At 35.0% G+C, this 18,018-nt stretch overlaps 1 protein-coding gene across 1 annotated transcript; it reads left to right on the plus strand.

The window, feature by feature from the left end:
• The first annotated feature begins 1,139 nt into the window (after nt 1-1,139).
• On the plus strand, nt 1,140-15,667 carry LOC132546032 (sodium-coupled monocarboxylate transporter 1-like). Its single transcript, XM_060209731.1, has 16 exons — nt 1,140-1,472; nt 4,087-4,155; nt 4,548-4,599; nt 5,617-5,684; nt 6,916-6,996; nt 7,251-7,324; nt 7,764-7,901; nt 8,187-8,322; nt 8,671-8,759; nt 9,160-9,272; nt 9,895-9,965; nt 11,346-11,432; nt 13,617-13,849; nt 14,460-14,560; nt 15,161-15,279; nt 15,617-15,667. The coding sequence occupies exons 1-16, from the start codon at nt 1,140-1,142 to the stop codon at nt 15,665-15,667; spliced, it is 1,815 nt and encodes a 604-aa protein (XP_060065714.1).
• The last annotated feature ends 2,351 nt before the right edge of the window (nt 15,668-18,018 follow it).

Here is an 18,018-nt window from a genome sequence, read left to right on the forward strand (position 1 = left end):
TTTATAAATATTGCCTTTAAAACCATTTTTTTCATTAGACCATCATGCCAAACTCTCTCAAATGCTTTTGATATATCGAAAAATACCATACATGTTTGGAGCTTGTTTTCTAACGATAGACAGATATTATGGTAAATTTCTAGTAATTGTGTAACAGCAGAATGTCCAGGAACAAACCCTGACTGATGCTTATACAAAAATTGTTTCCAATGACAAAATTATATATATGTTACTAAGAAGAGATGCGGGTCTATAATTAGAAGATAAAAACGATTACTTTTCTAAAGAAAGGTACTACTCTAACTGTTTTCCACTGACTCGGAAACTTACACTGATTAAAAGCAATTTAAGTGGTATACAAGCACATTCAGTGGTATTTCTTCGCATTTCATGACTGATTTGATCTTTTCCGGTAGCCTTGTTTAGCTTCAATGTTAAAAGAATATCCTTTATTTCGGTTTCAGAAAAAAAAATTCAATAGAATTAGGAACATTGAAGGAAAGTCTGGAAAAATATTAGGCTCACCAATATTATTAGAAATAGAACAGAAAAACTTTTTAAGTACATCTGCGTTTTCTTCATCAGAAACATTGCGTGTATTATAAACTGACTTTGGATTACAAGAACGGACAGACAAATATCTAAGTATGGTATGTGCTGGGGAAGTTGACATTTATAATGATTTTCTGCGTTTCGCATTTTATATAGATATTATTACACTCTTTCATTGTGTGCTTAGAGTGAAGTTACGTATTTTACTTAAATACTAACTTTGTTAATGAAAAAAACGGATTCCGAAATAAAAGAGAAAATGGAAGATTTTTTTTTCGCAGACGGATGGTACATTGTATCATACTGAGTCTGCCATTGGGTGCTCACATAGACGTTACGTTCTGTGCTTTAAAAATGGTTTCGGAGATAGAATGGAATGGAACAGAAAACGTGACTGGAGTAGCAACTACCGCGGAACACGCCCATTTTCCGTTTGAGCAGCATGGTTTATGATATAAATAATTGAATAACCATTTAGTCATCTAAACTAAGGGTAACATTTCAAGCATTACTATCTTTTTAAATTTCATTTGTTGTGTTCTATTTTCAGGTTTTGAATTCACGGTTAACAACGCACAAAATAAAAAATGGCATTTTTAAAATTGGAAGATTACGTCATATTCATTATAACTTTGACTTTCTCCCTGGGAATCGGTTTGTTCTACTCCTTACGTGGAGGAAACCAGAGAACAACCAGACAATTTATTCTGGGTGATGGAAATATGTGGTATTTTCCGTTGGCCTTATCGTTAATGGTTTCCTATGAATCTGGCATCATGATGTTGGGAGTTCCGGCGGAAGTGTACATGTACGGAATGCAGTGGTACATGTCATCTATAGGAAACCTCTTTGGCCGTATCGTCGCTTTGTATTTACTAATACCATCACAAAGGAAACTCGACGTTACCAGTGTTTATGAGGTGAACATTATTTTATTGATACCATCATAGAAATCAACATTATTATCCAACATATGTTGAATACTGACTAGTTGAATACTGAATTGAAAAGTAACAAACAATATCGAAAAAAGTTCAGTTTTGTGGGCACTTCTGTGGTACTTGATTTTTGTTGAGTCAGCGTAAGCATGTTAAGATTTTTTTTCGTAATTTATTGATTAAAAAATACGCCCAAATCTCATGGACATTGTTTATAAGAAATCTTAATAATCTCAGAAATGAATGACGCCTACACAATAATTGGTGAGGTGATGGTAAAATTACGATATCATCATGAAGCAAGTGGTAAAGTGAACGAGAAGCAAGTACATTTTTTATACAAGATAGCGACCGCATTAATTAAAGTCAAATAGATGTATTCAGATTGTGTATATACTAGGCATTAACTGGTAAGGTCATGTACAACCATATATCGGTAATACAATCACTTCCTATGCCGTGGTTATTGTTCACTCATATGTGTCACCGTTCGTAAGTGAAAAATAAACTGTCGAGATTTCGAATCAACTGAAAATAATATACACAATCTAAGAGCGTTATACGATATTCTTGTATGGATACTTTTGATATGATCTGTCAAGTCGGTGGCGGAATATTGGTATTTAGAATAAAAGCAAACATTTATCAGAAATTATGCGAGTTTAAACAAGTGATGAATAATTCTATATCGTGTAAATTGCGTAAAAATGTAGCCATTACTTATTGATAAATTGACGTATAAAATCTGGCATAAAGACAGGACAAACACTCCTAGCGTATTCCTATTTTCGCGCAACAGGTCGTCAACTTATGAACAATCTCGTGTCACAGGCTTTAAAAAGTACAGCTTTATCGCTACCACTCCGTAAAACATGTCTGTGAATGGTCTCCATGCTATAGAGACAACCACCGAGACAAAGTTGTCCTTGCCCATCTTCGGATGGGCCATACGTACCGTACGCATTTTCATAAGTTGAAAGGCGAAGATAACCCTCGGTGCATAGGATGTGATGAGCCATTCATCGTTAAACATTGTTTATTGGACAGCATTGACCTGTCTACTCAAGAATTTTTTTTATCGTAATGTTACAAGTCTAAAGACCCTTTTTGAAAGTGTTGAGATTTGTAAAATTCTAATTTATCTTTAAGATATTGGTCTATACTATAGACAATTTTATCTTTTGTGATAATAGCACCATGTCAGATTTTTAGCATTTTTCTTTTACCTTCTGGTTTGTTTGATGTTATTTCCTTTTGGATTGCTGTGTGTTTTACCGCTTGGTGGCTCTAATGACCTTTTATATGTTGACGGGCCGTTAAGACTGTAAAAATGATAATAATAATAAGTCCACTTCGAATACAAAATTCCCGAACTTCCTAAAGCTTTTGGTTCAAATGTTCATCATAAGAACGCCTCTTACGATTCTGCACTACAGACAGTTCCCATAAGTAAGGACAACTTCGTCTTGGTGGTTGTCTCTATGGCATAGAAACCATTCACCGATAATAGGTTTCACAGAGTGCAATTTATTGCTAGCAAATTGATTCCATTCCTCATGCCACTGAGCTGTTAAAATGTTTGATAAATGGTTTAAAATCAGTAAAATAAGTTTTAAAAACAACAGATGGTAGCGATAAAGTATCCTTTGCGGCACGATCTGCTTTTTCATTGCCTGCTATTCTCATGTGCCCATGAACCCAGCAAAAAGCAATAAGAAAGTCGGCGCCAAAGACGAGTTCTAAGCTTAGACCACATTAGTAGGACAAGAAGGAGGCTATAGTCGCTGATCCATCGCCTGAAACCGCCCGAGGATACCATTATGACTGAAGAGACGTAAAAAACCAAAGCCTTAGTCATGATTGTGAGGTTGAGTATGTAGATAACTCGGACAGCGAGGACATTCAGATCTACAAACTGTTTGAAACTGACCGGGGACAAGGATCGGATTTCCAGACGACTCTTCAGATGCCAATGGTGACTGATTAACATTCTGTGAAGACACCAATTCTCGACTGTCAAAGTCATTAGGATAGGAAGGCTATGAATTCAACTAATGTTAGAGCTAAATACAGGTAGAGAAGAACGCACAGATAATTTGTACATTACAGCTAGATAAGGAACGAATTAAGTACGCCTAACAGAGACATTACTATTTGGAGCCTCCTGCTTTTGGAAGGAAACGGGGAGGAAAGTGGTGAAATGGGTCTACGTAGTTAGTCTACAAGTTAGCGTGCCAATGAACACAAGAGTTTCTTTATCTCTCCGCTCACTGCCCTACTTGTACACCAAATTAGCCTGTTTTAGGTTACCGGTAGCGGTAAGGTGGGACCGTTTGTCTATTCATATCCCCTTGTATGTAAACAAGTCTGTATAAAGCGCTGTAATTTGTGCTGTTAAAATCAGGTTACTTTAAGATCCAAAAGCTGAAATTAAGATAATAATTTACAATGCGATATACATATTTCGCTAATTACTATCCTAAGCTTTAAGATATTAATGAATAAATAGCAACCCAGCTTCTTTTTGTCTTTTTGTCGCTGTTATGATACGATTAAGAACTAGGTAGGCCTTTAATGTGTTGTTTTTCCTTCGCAGTATTTTGAGCTCCGTTATCAGTCTCATGGACTCAGACTTTTTGCAACAGTACTGAGTTTGCTCTCATTGGTAAGTATCTATTATCATATCGATTCGCATTTTTGAGAAATATCTTTTGTTTCTAGTACTTTAACTATTTGTGATAGAAATAAATTAGTCTAGCCATGAAAATCTGCAAATTTAAAAGAAAAAAAAAACTAACTGTAAGATAAAAAACGTATCAACAATAAAAATGCCGATTACAACGATAAAAAAAGATTGACAGCAAATATCATAACATAGATTCTAATCTTCCATCGTCGGTCCTGCGAAATACATGTGTAACTTTGCGTTGAAGATAGAAGCTTTGTGGTCAACATAAGCACAATATTTGTTTTACAATTTAATATTAAATGTTAATAGTATTTTATTTGATTGCATTTTTACAATATCATGTAAATGGTAAATTTATTGTAATACAGGTCAACTACCTCGGAAGTGTAGTATTTGTACCAGCTGTGACGTTGGAAATCGGTGAGTGATTATTTTTCTGAAACATAAAACCATTTTTATAGTAAAAAGAAAACAAATAACATGATCATGAAATCGAAATATGAATTAAATATACAAACTACCGCACCTGTTGCCCGTTAGTATACCAGCTGTTGCTGTCAGCTACCATCAATTCCTTGTGACTATTCTGATAAAAACATTCTTGAGAACTAAAGATGAAGAAAGAAAGAACTTTCGGATGGTAAATTAAAAATGTCATCAGACACCATTACCAGCAGAAATGTTTTTTTTTCTGCGTTTGCACAAGATTTGTTACGGAGTGAATGATTGTTCATACTTGCAGCAAATGCAAAGTATCTTTTTTCAGTCGTCTCTTTGAGTTTAACGGTTCATGCCCTTAGCATCACGGACAACCTAGGAGGACGAAATGGCCATGTGATATTGTCTTCTTTTTTTCTGTGCCGTATCTAATTGTTTTACACAAAGTAGGGTCGACATAAAGGAAAATGGGGGTTCAATGTACTAATATATTTCCTTTTTTGCGAATGTTCAAATATCGTATCTTACCATTAATGAACTCTATGAATACTTCCCGGTGGCATCGAAGTTTGTTTGTCAGCGAATAATTTTTTTTGATGTTCTTATCCGTTTCTGTATGGAATTTAGATGCAAATATTACGCAGTATTTATTTTTTTTAAAAATGACACGTCCTCTCTACTGCAATGATTAGGGAATGTCATCAATGCCTTGAGTATTAAGCATCCGACCATGTGATCATGTGACCACTATTGTGGTGTCAGATCTCGCTGCTGAATACTTATTAGATTGGATATCACAAATGCGAAATCGAATAAATCTATTATAAAGCTTTGTCTTCAATTGCTGTAAATAATTATTACCATTTAAATGGAGGAAACAACTCTATCGATGTTATTGTTATGCTAAACATAATAACTTGATAAGTGTGCGTAAAAGCACTGAATGTATCACGTGACAAAGCAAGTGAATTACAGACTTTAATATGCATATATTTTTAGTTGCTGATATTCCAATGGAGATTTCTATTATCACGCTGATGGCTGTTGTGCTAATATATACCATTATTGTGAGTATACAAAATAATCACATTGGTGGCACTTGTTTCAATTTATACCATCATTGAAAGTTATTATTATCATTATGACACTCTTAACGGCCCGTCAACACATAAAATGTCATTAGGGTCATCAAAAGGTAAAACACCCAGCGTAAGTGAACCTCATCATCACATTAATGGTTGTAGTGCTAGAGAATACTATTATAATGCACGCTATCACATGACAGCTGTTGTTTCAGTGTATACCAGTGGTTCAGCTGTTATTTACCTTGTTTGTAATTGGGAACGTGACATTATGTATTTGAATTGACATTACATGGTGGGTTCGTCGAGGTCGATGAAGCAGAAGATGCATACTCTGCCAGGATGAAGGATGGGGGTCAGGAATCCCCGTTTAATTTTTTTCTCACTTTATTGCCAGTATTATATTTGCTGTTCTATATGACATGTTTGTTTTTAAAAAATAAACTAATCGTAGATGCAGTAAAACAATATATTCTTCCATATGGATAATCAATTCCTTACACGGGAAAACACTTGATATTTCAATCAAACATTTTATGTAAAGATTTTTTATCCCATCCCAACAAATTCCCTAACCTTCTTCCCGACTAATCCATTGTTACAATACCAAAATAGAATACAATTTTATTTACAGCTAGTTTTATTTAAAGTAGACATCGAAATTGTACCACGCTGATCTTTGCCTGTCTAAGAATAGAGATTGCAGGCAGTAGGCACTTCTGGTGGACTTTTAGTGCCTAGGTTAAACGTAACCTGCATGACATATTTCAGTTCATTCCAATAGTGGTACGATTCACATTAAACACATGTACTTGGCGTTATTCTAAAATTATCTCATATATGATAAGTATGAAATTTATTGAATTAAAATGTATGTTGCTAGTGCACCTCCCCAACTGTATGATGCATGTCTTTATAAGTTATGAAGCTGGACGTCTTCGATGCTCGTTAGTTTGCCTTGGTTTCCTTTCCATTGTTGAATTACATGTCCTCATTTGGGAATATCCAAGATGTACATGGTAAATGTTGTCGATGAAGTAAAAGACGCTTACCCCTCCGGAACACTCGGCCTTTTTTTCAAGAGTCTCTATGACAATTTCTCTTGTTTTATATTTTGGTCTAATTTCATTGATTTTGACTTTACTATTCTGTTAGTATATCGTATTTTCTTTCGTGCTCCTGCAATATCTGTAATTTACATTTCCATCGGTTTCAGGGAGGATTCACAGCTGTGATATGGACAGATGTATTCCAAGCGATTCTCATGTGTGGTGGAATGTTCGCAATTCTAATTAAGGTAATGTCACCAGGAGGAACTTTTCCATTCGACACACCTGTATTTCTTCTGTTGTTGTATGAACTACTTAAAGTTTAAATTTATTTCATTTTCTGTTGAGCTGTTACAAATAAAACGGAGTGTACTCTAAATAAAATCCCGCGGAGCAAGAAATTCACCCCATGGATCAATATTATAAATGTATTCGATATTATACAAAGTTGTAAAGCTAACTTTGAAAGAAAGTAAATTCAAAACCAATTTCTCTTAATAAGGGTACTATCGAGGCAGGCGGACTTACTAAAACTTGGACTACAGTAATGGAGAAAGGGCGATTTAACATGTTTGAGTAAGTACTGATTTTTTTTTGTTTATAAAATTTGTTATCTGGTTTCCCTAAAGACATAAACGTATGTAAGGAATGCTATCATTGTCTTTATTGACACTGAGTATGACATGTAAGAAGTTATTGGGAACAAATTATTTTTTCACGGCCCAAATATAAAAGGGAAAGAGAGGAGGAATAACCTCGGTACGTATATGTACTTATAGAAATCAATCACCGAAAATAGTAAATAGGTGAGACACAATATTGGGCATTTCACAATACTGATAATATTTTATCGCCGATAGGAAAAGATCATACATGAAAGCTGCCAGGATTATTCTTTTGCTTAAGGACAACGTATACAGACATTGATGACATCAGTTTCGAAGTGTCACGAGACCTGCCAGTCTATATGCTATATATAGTATATGCTTTATTTGTCGTATCGAATTATTTTTAGTTTTGATCCCGATCCCACTTTACGTCAGTCGTTCTGGAGCCTTTTTATTGGTGATTTCATCAGAGGGTTAAGAATGCCATTCACACAAACTACATTTCAGCGGATTAAAGCTACTCGTTCAGTATCGGCAGCCAAAAGGTAATGTCTTAATTGTTTTTTTTAAAGAAGGAACAAGTAAATTGTGAATTGTAAGTAGTCGTAAATTGTGAACAATGTACACAATATTGACAAAGTTTTTTTTCTTGTGAAACCTTTAGAATAAGTGTCCTCTTATTGAGAGTTCTCAGATAATTCCGCATATCCTTCTCAACACAAAATCTCGTAAAATGTAACATCCTCATCACTTAATTGCGGATCAGTTGTTTGGACCATTTACAATTAAAACACCTTTTGGAATGAATGACATGGACTCTGACATTTCAGAATGTTTTTCGTTTCGTCCTTATTGTCCGTTGGTATTGCCATGCTAGCTGTACTGTCAGGAGCTGTCATGTTCTCTTACTATCATGCAACTGGATGTGACCCACTTGTTGCGAAACAAGTCGGAAATCAGAATCAGGTGATTTTATTGCTGACTTGTAAGATTTTTAATCTAATTCTAGTTTTATTTCTGACCTGATTTATTTATTTTACAGAGTAATACATATTTAAATCTGCTTAGAACAATAGATTATGCTCAAATTCAATATGAACAACTATATAAATATAATGTACAAAAATGAAAACGAATTGCGATGTCTATCAAGAAGACTACAATTGTAAACCCTGAACTCCGCCCTCATCACGACGTCCGCAGAGTGGTTAACCTACCTTCTTATAAAGTAATTTTATTCTGAACTGATCCAACTAATACGTTTCGATATTATTAATAAATGATACCATTGCAAATTATAAATATATCCTACAGTTAATGGCAAAAATGGTGCGAGATGTCTTCCAGGACACGCCTTGCCTTCCGGGGCTTTTCTTAGCGGCATTATTCAGTGCATCACTCAGGTAATATCAAAGTGGAACCTGATGGTCTAAACATAATTAAAATAACTTGTTTCAGTTACTATAGTTGACATGGGTTTTTTTTCAAATGCACATTAGGTAAGCTGTGTGTCGCATTTCAAATGAACAAGAGATTATGTAATGTAAGCTTACATAGGTCATGTGCTCAACAGAATATTGTCAATTGTATCTGTATTCTATTACTCTTACTCAACTATCATAACAATATTGAATATCATTAAAAGCGATATGCATTGCATTGCTTTGTTCACAGCTCCCAAATAATAATAAAATAAAAGAGCTCCAGTCAGTATTGTGTTGACATTTTCAGTTTACATAGCTATTCTAGTTTTCACTCGTGACCAGAATTGAGACATCTCTACATGCCTATTTTGATTTGCAGTACAATGTCGTCGATGTTAAGTGCAATATCGGCTTTATTCTGGGAAGATATCATCAAACCACACACCAAACCGATGTCTGATAAGAAATCAATACGAATCACCCAAACATCAGGTACCAGTAGTCTGATAACGACTTCATCAAAGGTTTCTTTCAACGACCAAAACGTAATAGCGCCTTTGTAATGCAATAATGATAATAATAATTACATTCTTACAATTTTAACGGCCCGTCAACACCTTAAATTTCATCAACTGGTTAAACCCACAGCGATCCAAAAAGGAAACAAAATCTAATCAAAAGGTAAGAGAAAAATGCAAAAAAATCATGGCTATATTATCACAAAAGATTAAAATGGTAAGGCATATTTTATAATATAGACCAACATCTTTCAGATAACCTAGTCTTTAATAAATCTCAACAGTTCAAGAAACGGTATTCATATACTTGAAACGTTACGATAACGATTTTTACCTTATAGTTTGTTTGATGTTTTTTTCCCGTTTTGGATTGCTGCGTGTTTCACTGGTTGTTGGCCCTGATGTCGTTTTATGAGTTGACGGGTCGTTAAGAATCTAATTATAATAATATTGTAAGTCTACATAACCCTAAGAAAGAAGAGTTATCATAGAGGGAATGCAGCCAATTAGTTATAATTGATAGATTTGGTAGATTTTGTATCATGCGAAAGAAGTTGATATTTGAGGATTGATTATTTGACCTGTTATTCTTTCAGCATTTCTTTTCGGGGGTTTTGCCATAGTTATTGCTTACGCTATTACTGGAATCAAGGGACCAATATCAAGGGTAGGTATTATGTAATGAAACAGTTTCAATACCACGACATGAGATCAAACGGATTCGTCAGTTATAACGTTTGATTTTACTTACCTAGGTTGTGAAAAGGTTGTTGGAAATGTTAGTTCGTTTGATGCTGCGCCATTTAGCCCCTTGGGTGAGCCAGTGGCAATATGAACATACCACGAGTCTCAAGCAAGCTCTTCTAAATGGGTTTAAGATATATCTATTGTAAACAAATAATGTTAAAATGTATCAATTTAAGGTAGGGAGTAATGAATTTCAACATTTTGGTTAAACACCTTAAGGCCATTATATCTGAATAACACTGGTTTTCCCATTTGATGCGAGGATCATGTTATTGACAAGTTTGGTCCATATTTGGCCAAGATTTCAGCGGATTGCATTGAAAATGATACAGGGTTTCTGAGAAAATACGAAAATGTAGATTTTCTACAGATACTCGACAAACGATTGATGAGGCAAGACAAAATTGTTTAGAATAAGGCCCCGAAGACCTTTGTCTCAGGTAACATATAGATATAGTTCAAGGCAGTTATTTGATAGATTTATAGGTATCTACATTTACCTTCGTGATGTGTATTATATAGTACAACTCAGTAATACGGTTGGTCTTTATGATTTAATCAAATTATTGACACTATCACATTCTGTCGACATCATTCTACTACATTTCGTACATAGAAAAATGTAGATTAAAAAAATAGTTGAACATGTACACATACCATAAATTCATCATAAATCATTATTATGCCATTTTTAAGTTATTGATTTATTTGAAAAAAGGTTAGTAAATGTATTTCTCATCATTACATATGAAGTCCCTATGGCTATTAGCTGATAGCTAGCTTGCAACATGGCCATCCGGTTCTGACACAAACACTTTTAGTATTACTAACCAGTGTGTCAAACCATTTACATGTATCTAGAGTAATTCTTTACCAATATATTCCTGATACATGTTGCAATAGTTTACTGTGTTATGTTACATTAGTCAGTATGTACTATCTAACATCTAAAACACAGAGATATGGAGATTTAAAAGGTGATTATTTATTGGTGGGACACACACATAAACTTCCATGTAATGTAGGTATGGTTATTGAATATAGTTTACATGTGTATTGTACGCAGATACATTTATCAAAATATTAAATTTCTTCGAACAAGAATTGGAATTCATGCAACACATTCAGCTACAATTCAAAATTCATTAAACATTATTATAATTTATCATTGTGTTCTCTCTCTGCAGTATATTTTGTATTATAACAATGTGATGGATATATGGAAAACAAATACATTGATCTCTATTGAAAAAAAAAACATTATATACATTACTCTGGGATTAACCCTGTATATTTGTAGATACTCGATGTCACTGGTGCATGCATGGGTGGTGCAGTTTCAGGCATGATGTTCCTAGGATGGTTTGTACCAACCGCAAATGCGTTGGTAAGTATGACTATTACGTCAATATAAACAATAGACGTAATGAAGGAAACAAAGTTGGGAAACCGACATTTCAAAAACAAGAAAATTAGTCGCTGAACTGTCAGAAAGAGAGCAAAAAATGAATACTCATACTCATAGAGTTAGGTTCTTCACACAGGTAAGTTAGAGTTAAGTTCTTCACACAGGTAAGTTAGAGTTAAGTTCTTCACACAGGTAAGTTAGAGTTAAGTTCTTCACACAGGTAAGTTAGAGTTAGGTTTTCACACAGGTAAGTTAGAGTTAAGTTCTTCACACAGGTAAGTTAGAATTAAGTTCTTCACACAGGTAAGTTAGAGTTAAGTTCTTCACACAGGTAAGTTAGAGTTAAGTTTCTTCACACAGGTAAGTTAGAGTTAAGTAAGTTAGAGTTAAGTTCTTCACACAGGTAAGTTAGAGTTAAGTTCTTCACACAGGTAAGTTAGAGTTAAGTTCTTCACACAGGTAAGTTAGAGTTAAGTTCTTCACACAGGTAAGTTAGAGTTAAGTTCTTCACACAGGTAAGTTAGAGTTAAGTTCTTCACACAAGTAAGTCAGAGTTAAGTTCTTCACACAAGTAAGTTAGAGTTAGGTTTTTCACACAGGTAAGTTAGAGTTAAGTTTTTCACACAGGTAAGTTAGAGTTAAGTTTTTCACACAAGTAAGTTAGAGTTAAGTTTTTCACACAGGTAAGTTAGAGTTAAGTTCTTCACACAGGTAAGTTAGAGTTAAGTTCTTCACACAGGTAAGTTAGAGTTAAGTTTTTCACACAGGTAAGTTAGAGTTAAGTTTTTCACACAAGTAAGTTAGAGTTAAGTTTTTCACACAGGTAAGTTAGAGTTAAGTTCTTCACACAGGTAAGTTAGAGTTAAGTTCTTAACACAGGTAAGTTAGAGTTAAGTTCTTAACACAGGTAAGTTAGAGTTAAGTTTTTCACACAGGTAAGTTAGAGTTAAGTTTTTCACACAGGTAAGTTAGAGTTAAGTTTTTCACACAGGTAAGTTAGAGTTAAGTTCTTCACACAGGTAAGTTAGAGTTAAGTTCTTCACACAGGTAAGTTAGAGTTAAGTTCTTCACACAAGTAAGTCAGAGTTAAGTTCTTCACACAGGTAAGTTAGAGTTAAGTTCTTCACACAGGTAAGTTAGAGTTAAGTTCTTCACACAGGTAAGTTAGAGTTAAGTTCTTAACACAGGTAAGTTAGAGTTAAGTTTTTCACACAGGTAAGTTAGAGTTAAGTTTTTCACACAGGTAAGTTAGAGTTAGGTTCTTCACACAGGTAAGTTAGAGTTAAGTTCACACTTCACACAGGTAAGTTCTTCACACAGGTAAGTTAAGTTCTTCACACAGGTAAGTTAGAGTTAAGTTCTTCACACAGGTAAGTTAGAGTTAAGTTCTTCACACAGGTAAGTTAGAGTTAAGTTCTTCACACAGGTAAGTTAGAGTTAAGTTCTTCACACAGGTAAGTTAGAGTTAAGTTCTTCACACAGGTAAGTTAGAGTTAAGTTCTTCACACAGGTAAGTTAGAGTTAAGTTCTTCACACAGGTAAGTTAGAGTTAAGTTCTTCACACAGGTAAGTTAGAGTTAAGTTCTTCACACAAGTAAGTTAGAGTTAGGTTTTTCACACAGGTTAGTAAGAGTTAGGTTTTTCACACAGGTAAGTTAGAGTTAAGTTCTTCACACAGGTAAGTTAGAGTTAAGTTCTTCACACAGGTAAGTTAGAGTTAAGTTCTTCACACAGGTAAGTTAGAGTTAAGTTCTTCACACAGGTAAGTTAGAGTTAAGTAAGTTCATTATGCTTCTTCAGTTGATTTCTCTGCAGAGGCAAAATGTCTTTCATTTTGATGTGATAATACTTGCCTGTTGACCCAAGGATTTCCCCAGTTATTTGATTGTTATTTTTTACAGGTATTCTTGTCCTCTCCCTTTTATTTTATTTTGAATTTCGTATTTTACGAAACACTGGCTCCAAGTTTCTCCATTGACGTGTGAGTAAGTGTTGCTAGAACCCGATTTTACAAGTGTACTGTATTATTATTCTAAGGCGAAGCAACTGAATACATTATTTCGTATCGTTTTCCCTTCGATGTTGAATTCAGGGGCAATTGTGTGTTTAAAAGTGGTATCAAATATCAATATTGCATAATTTTTTTATGTCGTATGTTCACAGGGGGCGTCAGTCGGTGGTTTTGTATCATTCGTAATTGTAGGATGGATATCATTTGGAAAACTACTATCCCCAGGAGTACGTGTTCATGCAATATTAGAACCGGCTTCAACCAAAAGTTGTCCGATATTCAATATTTCCAAATTTACAAATACAACCGTATCTGATCATACATCGTGGACTGATTGGAATAGTACTATAGGTGGGACAACACCTGTTTCAGTAGTTTCTGGACCGTGAGTACTTTAAAACAAATATTTAGAAATTTTATACCAATTTTCAAACATTGACATTTCAGTTAAAATTCAAAGCTTAACTCCATTGAAAGGCAATTTTTCTGTTGCTTTGTAGAACAATTTGCAGATATATAAGAAATGTTATTGTTTTCAATTATAATATTTGAATTGTTTCACTATACAATGCATTGGCATTTTTGTGTGTGTCTTAACATAAATCGAATTTTTGGCTAAAGGTTGATTAAGAAACTTCAGAAATAAAATTTATTTGTATAGATATGCAATACGTCTTTCCGGTTTATTTGGCACCATTACTAAAAATGTAACCTGTAGTAAATATGATAAAGGCAGTATATTCATGGATAAACAAATATTATTATTATTACAGTATGAAGGGCCCGTCAACACATAAAAGGTCATTAGGGCTATCAAAGGGTTAATGGATATACAAAACAATGCATATACAGTATATAAATACAAAGAAACGAAACTTTTGAAACATTTTACGTCGTTGATATCAGCATCTAAGGAATACACTTGTTATTTCCTATTGAGGAGCGATTTGATGCTTCTATTTGAATGATCACATGTATATTTGATTAATTTACAGGCAAGGCCTGGATGTACTATATTCTCTCTCCTATAAATGGTTGTTTCCGATTGGAATACTTTTGGTACTAATTGTTGGAACCATCGTAAGCCGTCTACAAGGTAATATAGTGTTGTGTGATAAGCTTTCATTCTAGACATAAACCCAAGTAAACGTTTTCTTAAATGGTATTTTGTCCTCGTTTTATGCAGAAATATTTTAGATCATAAGAATTTCTCATTATAATATAACGGAAACAAATATAATGTCAACACAGATGGTTTGGTTTTAAGAAAACATAAAGAAATGATTGCACGAGAATCTCGTGTTTACATATCAGATTTATTTCTACGCAGATAACGTTTTGATATTAATTGCCAGCGATGTCAAAGACAAGAAAAGATTTCTTCTAGAAGTGTTAGGCCATCATTTAAATAATAGCAAAGAGAATGTGGTTCCTGTAAACTGAATATACATTTAAATAAAATAACAGAAAATTTAAATCCCCCCCCCCAAAAAAAAAAGTTTTACAAGAAATTATAGACACTTGATATGCCAATAAAAGAATGTAGGTTGACGTGTAAGTAACTATAAGTAATGAAAAAGATCACAACAATTTAAGGTTAAAAACAACATTATATCCGTTCTTGTTTTTACGGTTTATAGCATTGATGAAATGCCATTATCATATCATAATGACTTTGATTATGTTTGCTTGCAAGCTCGAAAGCCAATCGATCCGGGATTAGTGGTACCAGTGTGTGACCATTTATGTTTCTGCATTCCGGAAAGATTTCGAAGAAAACTACGGGGCGGAGTAAAGTATCCTAAAACAGACGAGGTAGGTGCTAACAACCATGTGAAACTCTTTTTTAAAAAATCGTTCTTGTTTGTTTATGTAATGTGTCCTACAACAGTTAAAGTAACATGGAAACAACAATCAAAGTTATATGAAGACGATATTCACAGAATGTTTCCAAAAAAGCATGGATAGGAACAGAACTGGTTCGCGAATGCATTGATAAAACAGTATGGTAGTGCTGCGAGATTTGTACGTTGTATGCTGATTATTCGAGTCGATATATGCACGACGCCATCTTAGTTTAAATCTGCATGTATAAGCGAAACATGTCACTACGTGATGAATTTATGACATAGATGTACATTCTGCATTACAGAAAATTGACGAAGACAAAGCTGAAGCAATGGATGTATTGGTATTAGACTGAATGATCTAGACGATAACATGACATGAAAGTTGGTTTATAAAGTATCGTGGACTTTGGAACGTGTTTATTTGGATATTGTCGTTGTACTTATATGTAGGTTATACAAGTTTTTAAAGCAATGTTTTACGCAACTAAACATCCCCCGCGCCGCATGGCTTTACGCAACTAAACATCCCCCGCGCCCCATGGCTTTACGCAACTAAACATCCCCCGCGCCGCATGGCTTTACGCAACTAAACATCCCCCGCGCCGCATGGCTTTACGCAACTAAACATCCCCCGCGCCGCATGGCTTTACGCAACTAAACATCCCCCGCGCCCAATGGCTTTACGCAACTAAACATCCCCCGCGCCGCATGGCTTTACGCAACTAAACATCCCCCGCGCCCCATGGCTTTACGCAACTAAACATCCCCCGCGCCCCATGGCTTTACGCAACTAAACATCCCCCGCGCCGCATGGCTTTACGCAACTAAACATCCCCCGCGCCGCATGGCTTTACGCAACTAAACATCATGGCTTTACGCAACTAAACATCCTCCGCGCCCCATGGCTTTACGCAACTAAACATCCCCCGCGCCGCATGGCTTTACGCAACTAAACATCCCCCGCGCCCCATGGCTTTACGCAACTAAACATCCCCCGCGCCGCATGGCTTTGATGTTAGTTTTCCGTGATTTGCTGTTAGTTCGTCTTCTTTGATTGACAAAGATATTACCTTTTTTATACTAGCAATTACGTATGATTAATTAAGACATTCAAATTGTGGTATCTATATTTTATTTACTTTACTCCAGTAGCAACATGTATAGAAAAATATACGAAATTGTAATACCCGTTTATTTATTTCTATGATGTATTACAAATACTGTTCTGAACTTTTGTACAATTTAAGACAGAGACGGTGTAGTGTTAGCGGACAAAGGACCTCTTTCATACACAGTGGAGTGTTGCCATGCACCAAATTAAATAAAAGTGGTATTTTACAACGAAAAAAGTGTTAATTCATGGTGTATAAAACCAAATCATATACAGATTAATTAACAAGGATCACTGCTGTATAGATAATATATGTGTAGTCTTACCATGTGTGTGCAAAGTCGCTTGAGTTAGTCCCCTTGTATTGTTGTTGTGTACTGTGTGCTACGTCATCAATAAAGTGATTGCCTTCTGTTGAGATGGCCGCCTCGTGTTGTCCATACCACAAGCACTTTGACAATATGATGGTACATATGTGTAACAGAGGTGGCTTGGCGTTTGAAATAAAACACTCCACTTATTTAGGTTTCGTGTCCTTTATTGACGGTTTTAATATGTACACAACAAACCCTACAATAAGCACAAATAACAACATTTAAAACATAATATACATGTATCACAAATCACATTCACACTTGACGGTACCACAAATTTCACATACACATCACGTACACAACAACATCACGTACCACAAATCACACACACGTACACAACGTACATTCACACAAATAACAACATTTAAAACATAATATACATGTATCACAAATCACATTCACATGTACACATCACGTACCACAAATCACATTCATACGTACACATCACGTACCACAAATCACATTCACACGTACACATCACGTACCACAAATCACATTCACACGTGCACATCACGTATCACAAATCACATTCACACGTACACATCACGTATCACAAATCACATTCACACGTACACATCACGTATCACAAATCACATTCACACGTACACATCACGTATCACAAATCACATTCACACGTACACATCACGTACCACAAATCACATTCACACTTACACATCACGTACCACAAATCACATTCACGCGTACACATCACGTACCACAAATCACATTCACACGTACACATCACGTATCACAAATCACATTCACACGTACACATCACGTATCACAAATCACATTCACACGTACACATCACGTATCACAAATCACATTCACACGTACACATCACGTATCACAAATCACATTCACACGTACACATCACGTATCACAAATCACATTCACACGTACACATCACGTATCACAAATCACATTTACACACACGTACACATCACGTACACATCACGTATCACAAATCACATTCACACGTACACATCACGTACCACAAATCACATTCACACGTACACATCACGTACCACAAATCACATTCACACGTACACATCACGTATCACAAATCACATTCACACGTACACATCACGTACCACAAATCACATTCACACGTACACATAAACGTAATAATTAAGTTAATATAAGGGAAATAACTCTTATACATTTTCAACTCACAGAGACTACACATACGGTTACAATAAATTACAATATATAGTTA

This window comes from Ylistrum balloti, unplaced genomic scaffold (genome assembly GCF_031769215.1).
Source record: "Ylistrum balloti isolate Yb309-2 unplaced genomic scaffold, AGI_CSIRO_Ybal_v1 Utg369602, whole genome shotgun sequence".
NCBI lineage: Eukaryota > Metazoa > Mollusca > Bivalvia > Pectinida > Pectinidae > Ylistrum > Ylistrum balloti.